Genomic DNA, 7766 nt, shown 5'->3' on the forward strand with positions numbered 1-7766 from the left:
AAGAATTTATTTTCATGACTGAAATTTCATTCTTTTCTTTATTAAGATGATATTGGTGCTCACATGAATGTAGGAAGAACTTACAAAAACTTAAACAAAACTAAAGAAGCCGAAGAATCATATATGATTGCTAAATCATTGATGCCACAGGTAATTACTAACTTTATTTTATCTACCACCACAGGAGGGAACTCTTTCAGACCTATATTCATGATGTGTTTTTTGTATTTTTCCTGAAGCTCTGTGTTGCTCTATACTTCAAAGTTGTTAGGGTTTTTTTTAAAACCTATCTATTAAAATAGTAGCCATTGTAACATGGCTGTTAAAAAAAAGCCAACTTCTTTTTTTAGGAACTTCTTTTTTTAAAACTATTCTAAGTTACTTTTTATACTGCTGTGTTGGGTTTTTTTTTTCTGACATTGAGGATATAAAAGAGAGCAGCAGTTAGAAACTGTAGGAGTATGGTTTTAGTCACAGTGGGTTTATTTTCACTTACAGCTAATATACATTGGTGGTGACTGAGTTTCTGAGGCCTCAAGAGAAGGCTTAAATGCAGCATTGGAGGTGGGAGAAGGTAGCCACAGCAGTAACAAAAAAAATCTGTGCCTGAAGATACTTTTAAAAACATGTGCTTTGTTAGCTTTACCATTTGTAAGTTATATTTATACCTAGCAAATATTACTTATTCTAGCTCTTTAGGAGAAAGAGAGAGGAACATTTTGGAGAACATATGAAGGTAACAAAAGGTGTAGGTAAAATGAGACTGACAACAAAAATCAGCAGTCCCTTGAGTAGAAGTATAGCATTAAAAGGTTTGTATTGTGAAACAGTATGAAGATACTAGACGAAAAAAGTATAAACAGTACAACAGTTGCAATGTCATAGCATTTTCATCTTTCGTGACCACTCTTCATCTGCTATATCAGTGTCTGGTAAACTTTACTTACACTTATCTTAAGCTGGAGGATTAAAAAAAGAAATGAAAATGTCTGATAGAATGTGAATTTAGGCTTTAGGAAATATTCTTTGAATGGGGAAATTTTTGCAAGGTCTGATTGGTTTCTAATGGCTATCCGCCTGAGCCCAGTTAGGTAGTAGCAGAGCTTAATTAGCTGGTATCTTAAATATGATATTAGTCATCTATGTCTTCATAGAATTAAAGAAGAAAAAATACTCTGTTTATATTTTGGCATGATTTTTTGGGAAAGAAGAATTGTTATTTGTAATCATTAAGAGCCTGCACGCTGATGTCCAGCGATACCCTAAAACAAATGCAGCACAGTGAGGAGGAGATCTATACTGATTGTCTTTCATATTTTTACTCATCTGTGTTTGGTACATACATTCTTTTTGACAGATTATTCCAGGTAAAAAGTATGCAGCAAGAGTTGCTCCTAACCATCTGAATGTTTATATCAATCTTGCAAACTTAATTCGAGCAAATGAATCTCGCCTTGAAGAAGCAGATCAATTATATCGACAAGCAATTAGTATGAGGCCAGATTTCAAGCAGGCTTACATCAGCAGGTATCTTTTCTCATTTTAGAGATACGTATTCTTGAATAAACATTTATGTATTTGCAGTGCTGGGAGCAGTATTTAGTTCATACAGTTGAATTAGCTGCTGGAATTTATTCATTTCCAAATGAGAAGGTGAAGATTTGGGGCAATAATCAATTATTCATTACAAACCCTGTTCTTTTAAATTCCTGCTTCAAGTGGTGTGTTTCTACGTAGGCTGTGTATTCAAATATTGTATAGCAAGATCCTTCCATTAGATTTCTTTATGAATGTCAAACTCAAATTTCTAATCTCCTGGTTTAGTTTTGAACTAAAAAGCTTTTGGTTAGTCTGAATCATGGAGCTTTCTTTTTCCTTCTCTGTTAAAGGTGATCCAGAAAATGCAGAACCTAACTAAAAAGCACATAAATGTCAGCTAAATAGATAAGAGTAATGTGGCTGTGGGTATTGAGGTTTCTGTTCACTGTTTTGTTAGTTGTGATTCCCATTGGGACTTAGGGAGGTGCAAAGATGCCTAACTATAGCTGTTGCAGTGTAATTACAGAGCCAATATCAGGAACCCTTGATCACTTCTTTTTTTGTGTTTTGTCCTGCACGTACATTTGTTGTATACAGACTTTTGAGAGCTGAAAGCTTTGGTAATGGTATATAAAGAAGGTCCTGTGTTGTTTTGTGTTTAACATGTCTTTTTTGTTTGTTTATTTTATCTCACATCTACTGTCTAGAGGAAGGCAAACTTTTAAAAAACCTGTCAGATATTTTCATATTAATTAGTATGAATAAAAGTTGAAGGTTAAATCTGATTCTTCAACAGGGGAGAGTTACTTTTAAAAATGAACAAACCTCTGAAAGCTAAGGAAGCTTATCTTAGAGCTCTAGAACTAGACAGAACCAATGCAGACCTGTGGTACAACTTGGCAATTGTTTACATTGAACTGAAAGATCCAGCAGAAGCCCTGAAGAATTTCAACCGAGCGCTAGAACTCAACCCAACACATAAACTGGCATTATTCAACTCAGCGCTGCTCATGCAGGAATCTGGTATGTTAGTTGTCCCTTATGTAGAAATTGTGTATTTGCATTTATAGGATCCATACTATTTAATGTTTTTTAATGAACTATTTTATTTTTGGAAAACAGGAATTCATAGCATCATCAAAGAAGAAACCGTTTATTGTAGTAGTCAGCTTTGTAATTTATTGGTAGCGTATGGAATTTGTGCAAAATGTACATACACCTTAGCTGATCAGCATCTTTAATACAAGTCCTATTTTACAATATAGCATCTTACACATATAAAGAAGTGTTACACAGACATCTTCAAAGTTGTGCCTATATAATCTTGAAAAAAATCATATTTAGTAATATATGTGTCATATCTGTGTTTTGCATTTGTATTGATTTCATTCTTCATTGACTGAAAAATATAGCTGGCTTCTGTGGGCTTTAAATGTAGCCCTAGGAAATGTGAATATTTTAATCGGTTCCTCTGTAATACTGCTCATTAGTACGAATTAAGTCGGATTTTCATGAGTTCATTTTTTTCATACGTGTAGCTTCTAGGGTAGGTGTAAGCCTTTTGTGGATTCAGGGTGTTGCAAAGAGTATTTGGCAAGTGACTAGTAAGGTTTGTTTCCCTTTTGTTGGGATGGTAAACTACCCCTAAGAAAGAGATAATACAGAGTTGATTAGAGCTGATGCAAATGGATTATTCTCCATCTCTTTCTCACATAGTAAGTTAGGTAGTACAAGAAATGCCTTGTTTCTTGTCTGTAGAAGCACAAGGGGCTTCAAACAAGCAGAAGCATTAGCTATCTAGTATTCAGTTATTCATACTGGAAGGTGCAGCACTGTTTTAGGGAGTGAAAGAAGGCAGTTAAAATCAGCTCCCTGCTCCCCTATCCTTCAGTAAGTCTGTGCCTGCAATTCCTTACTAAAACATGTTCACTGCAGTATTCAGAAAAATAGCACAAACTACATGCTAGTCTAGCTAATCGTGGTATTGTCAGATGAGATAATTTTACTGTATCTTTTTCAAACTTTATTGCAAGTTAAAATATGGGAGTTATAGATTTTATTGTTTGGTGTTAGAACATGTTTCAGCCCGGCTACATCTAAGTCACCCTTTGTGATCTCTGTCTTTAAACTCTTTCAATCTATTTTTAAGAAATTGAGATCTTCCACTCCCAGTTTGTCTCTGTAAGAGCTGGTTTGTCAGAACTGACATCTTCTCTGCATTCCGATGGCTCAACCATACATGAAAATAACTTCTCTTAAACTTGTAGAGACACATTTTGTATCTGTTATACCAAACCTAAATATAATTCAACAGATAATAGAATAATGATGCTGACTTTGGCTACAAGTCATCTGTAAGTAGTTTCATTCTATAAAGAAGGTAGATGTCATTTACTTTTGCTGTTACACAGCAACGATAAAAAGTAGCATTTTAAACCCTTTCCCTTTAAACAGTTGTGTTAAAGATGTTACATTTTAATTTGTATAAAAATAAGCATTTTGCAGGCCTGGTCTAAAAATCCTTCAGAATAAATCTGGAATTAAATGTGTTTTCTGTCATTTAGGTGATGCTCGGCTTAGACCTGAAGCTAAACAGAGGCTGTTACATTATGTGAAAGAAGAACCACAGGATGCAAATGGGTACTTCAATTTGGGTATGCTGGCAATGGATGACAAAAAAGATACGGAAGCAGAGGCATGGATGAAGAAAGCCATAAGGTTACAGCCAAATTTCCGAAGTGCTTTGTTCAATTTGGCATTGCTTTATTCTCAGACAGGAAAAGAATTGATGGCTTTGCCTGTCCTGGAAGACCTACTGAGATACTACCCTGATCATACCAAAGGACTGATTTTGAAAGGAGATATCCTTATGAACCAAAAGAAGGATATTGTTGGAGCAAAAATGTGTTTTGAAAAAATTTTGGAACTGGATCCCAACAATGTACAAGGAAAGCATAATCTTTGTGTGGTTTACTTTGAAGAACGAGACTTAATAAAAGCAGAAAAATGTTTGGTTGAAACGCTAGCACTGGCACCTCATGAAGAGTATATTCAGCGTCATCTAAACATAGTTAGAAGTAAAATTGCATCACTCAGTGCTACGGAACAGTCATTGCCTCCAGCAGATGGGACTGCAGCTGCAGAAGTAAAAAAAAATTCATTTCAAAATTTGAAAGACGTAAACAGTGAGCAGAAAACCACCCAAACAACAGTTGATAACAATAAAGGTCACTCAGAAAATAAGAAACGAACAGAGCAAAACAATATGGACAAAGAGACTCCCAAAAAATCTACAAAAGAAATCAAAGACATTGAGAAAAAGAGAGTTGCTGCTTTGAAAAGACTAGAAGAGATTGAACGTATATTAAATGGTGAATAGTCTTTATAATGTCACAATAGAAGGGGACAATACTATTTTTAATTATTGTTTAATACGTGATCCAACTGGAAAGTGGTCTCAGTGCTTTGAAAATACGAATAATATTGACTCTATCACTTAGCAAGCAACAAAAGACATTACAATGCTTTATGTGAGAAAACTGCAACTTTTAAATATGATGTGCAGGATGGGTGGGAATCGAAGGATAAAGGGTTGAGAATAATCTTAAATGCAGAATCCTAATAGTGAGAAAATAGCACTCATAAAAGTCATTGGTAGTCAGGGATATTCAGTAACGCTACTTTCAAAGAATCAGTGAAAGAACTGAATGGAGAATTAATGGGATAAGCTACACACTCCTGCTTTCCCCCATATAAATCTGTATTAACATTATGTACATTCCAGTTCACATGTCATCAGTTCCAATCTTTCTAGACCTCTGCTATACACGAAAAAGAGTTTTTTTCTTTGCATTATTTGTTTCCAGAACTTAACAAAAAGTCATCAAAATCCCACTGGTTGTAGTATAGGAGGATGCAACAACACACTAAAATTTTCAGTTGTGTTCTAAATATGGAATGATATAATAACTTTTTAATTGTTCTTTACTTACAGTGCTAATGGTTTGTACTATTTTACCTGATAGAAATCTTATGGTGCTCTTAAGATCTTTAGACTGTGCTTTTACTTTTAAAGGAAATATGTGGTTTTTCTTCAACTGTCAATCATCTGGTTGTTTTTAAAAAATTATATAAAAAGGCTGGTTTTCTCCCTTTTTCCCCCTGTTCATTGAATGCTGATAAATGCACTTTTGGTACAGTAACCAGTATGCTATGCAGTAGTCCTTGTTGACTTTCTCTTGATGGCTGTGGAATGACTCCTTGGTGTAGTAAATTCTTCCTTGTTTAGCAAACTGGCTTTACTATTTCTGTCATTGGAACAGTATTTCTATTCTCATGACTATTTACAACACTAATAAAAGCAATGATTGCTGAAGACAGTGTGATAATAATTAAGCCACTGAATTTAGCAGCGTTTAACACAAGAAAATGTAGATAGTATCCTTCCAAATACTAAGTTCTGTTGTTTTGATAATTTGTCATGGGTGTGTGGTTTTTATTAAATATTTATTTTGACTACTAAAATATTCCCATTTACACTTTTCCACTAATGTATCACTTTAATTTCTTACATGAAGTTAAAATCTTTGCAATTTCAGTGTTGCTTTTATCCTCGTGCAATGCATATATTTTTGTTTAAATAATACTACTGGTTACCTAAACCTGATGTTTTCCTTAATTATGAGAAAGAAAAGAACTGTAAGAACTGGGTTCAGTAATAATTTAATTAATCATTAAATTTAACTCTCACTCTTTGTGTTTTGTCTTATTTCATGATGTAGAACTATTCATTAGCAACTCTACTGTTTAAACTTGATCCTTTCTGTAACTGCTCAACGTTCTGCCTGGGGGAGTAATCCAGCTGTAGGATGTAATATTTATCCCTGTGGGAGGGGATCTTAAATGGTTGAAGGCTTTGCATGGACCTTTTCTTTATTATGTATCATTTGTAAGGTTACCACAACAGTTGCTTGCATGGTAATAACTAGGGGGGGGGAAAAGTGAGTTTTTAAAAACATGATTTAAAAGCTGCAGACGGAACCAGGTACACGGTGTGCAGCCATCCATACAAAAGTTTTAAGTGCTGCCTGTAATGCAGTGTAGTGAAGTGCTCCCAGGAATCTGTTGACCACACCTTGAAAATTGCTGTTTTCTCTTGTCTCTGAATAACTCAGTTACTTGCAGCTAAAATAGCTGGTATGTTGACCTTTATAGAAACACTAACTTGCATATTAAGTCTTCCCTCCAAACCTTTGTTTTACAAAAGAATTAGTTATTGTTCTGGGTGATGCAAAGGAACTTAGTAGTAAGAAAAGGTACTTTCTCTCTCATGGAGCAGGCCAGAATTCTCCTCTTTTATATTAAGAGCTCCCAGAATCCTGTTGCTGCACCATTTTCATTTGGTTTGTAAATCAAAAAGGGGAGGAAAGGCACATTCTCAATTTCTGCAGTTGAGCCTCTGTTATGCTGCTCTCATCTTGACCATCCAAGTAGCTGCACTTCAGGGACTAGCAAGAATTGTTAGATTTATTGATGCTGAGAGGTGCCATCAGGTTTAACTAACTAAAATAATCAGACTAATGTAAACTGAAGGATGCTGGAGGTAGGTCTTTTTAATACCTGTTCACAGGTACTATGCCCCCTTTGTTCCTTGTAAAGACTTTTTAGTAAAAACAAGTATTTTGACTAATGTCAGGGTGCTGAGTTGTATTTAGCCTGTTAGGATGTGTCAACCATTTTAAAATTGAACTCTCATGAGAAAAATGATTCAGTAAATTGAAGCAGCATAACTTCTGAAAAATAATCACAATAGCACTTATGCATAGGAAGACTATCAAAGAGAATAATTTTGGCTTTGTCTGCTTGCAGATAGAATAGAATAATCAACAGGTGGTTTCCCCCTTTCAATTCAAATCTTTTCTCCTCTCCCTGCCATCGTCATGGAAGAACACTGTAAATGTCATCCCTTTTCAGAACTCCCAATTTCACTAATACGCAAGAACTGGGAATTTCCAATGATGGGACAGCATACTAAAATGATTTGTAGCCCTCTTCTCATACAATGCAATTGCTGTGGTTGCTGAAGAAACCTGAGAGATGTCTTATGTCATCTTTGCATACATACACAAATTGTTCAAACTTGTATGTACAGCTGAAATAAGCATATTAAGTATTATACACATTTGTGCATGTAATTTCAGTGCAAAATCCTGCATTTATCAGATCAA

General features: G+C 34.9%; 1 protein-coding gene across 3 annotated transcripts in view; it reads left to right on the top strand.

Moving 5' to 3' along the window:
* TMTC3 (transmembrane O-mannosyltransferase targeting cadherins 3) overlaps positions 1–6293 on the top strand; it is a 35638-nt gene extending 29345 nt beyond the window's left edge. For all 3 annotated transcript variants that reach the window (XM_075708524.1, XM_075708545.1, XM_075708535.1), the window contains 4 exons: positions 47–150; positions 1358–1527; positions 2336–2562; positions 4104–6293. In XM_075708524.1, the coding sequence (XP_075564639.1) occupies positions 47–150; positions 1358–1527; positions 2336–2562; positions 4104–4918 (1316 nt within the window). In that variant the 3' untranslated portion in view covers positions 4919–6293. The remainder of the gene's footprint in view (positions 1–46; positions 151–1357; positions 1528–2335; positions 2563–4103) is intronic.
* Positions 6294–7766: the final 1473 nt, after the last annotated feature.

This window comes from Pelecanus crispus, chromosome 1, assembly GCF_030463565.1.
Source record: "Pelecanus crispus isolate bPelCri1 chromosome 1, bPelCri1.pri, whole genome shotgun sequence".
In the NCBI taxonomy this organism is placed as follows: domain Eukaryota; kingdom Metazoa; phylum Chordata; class Aves; order Pelecaniformes; family Pelecanidae; genus Pelecanus; species Pelecanus crispus.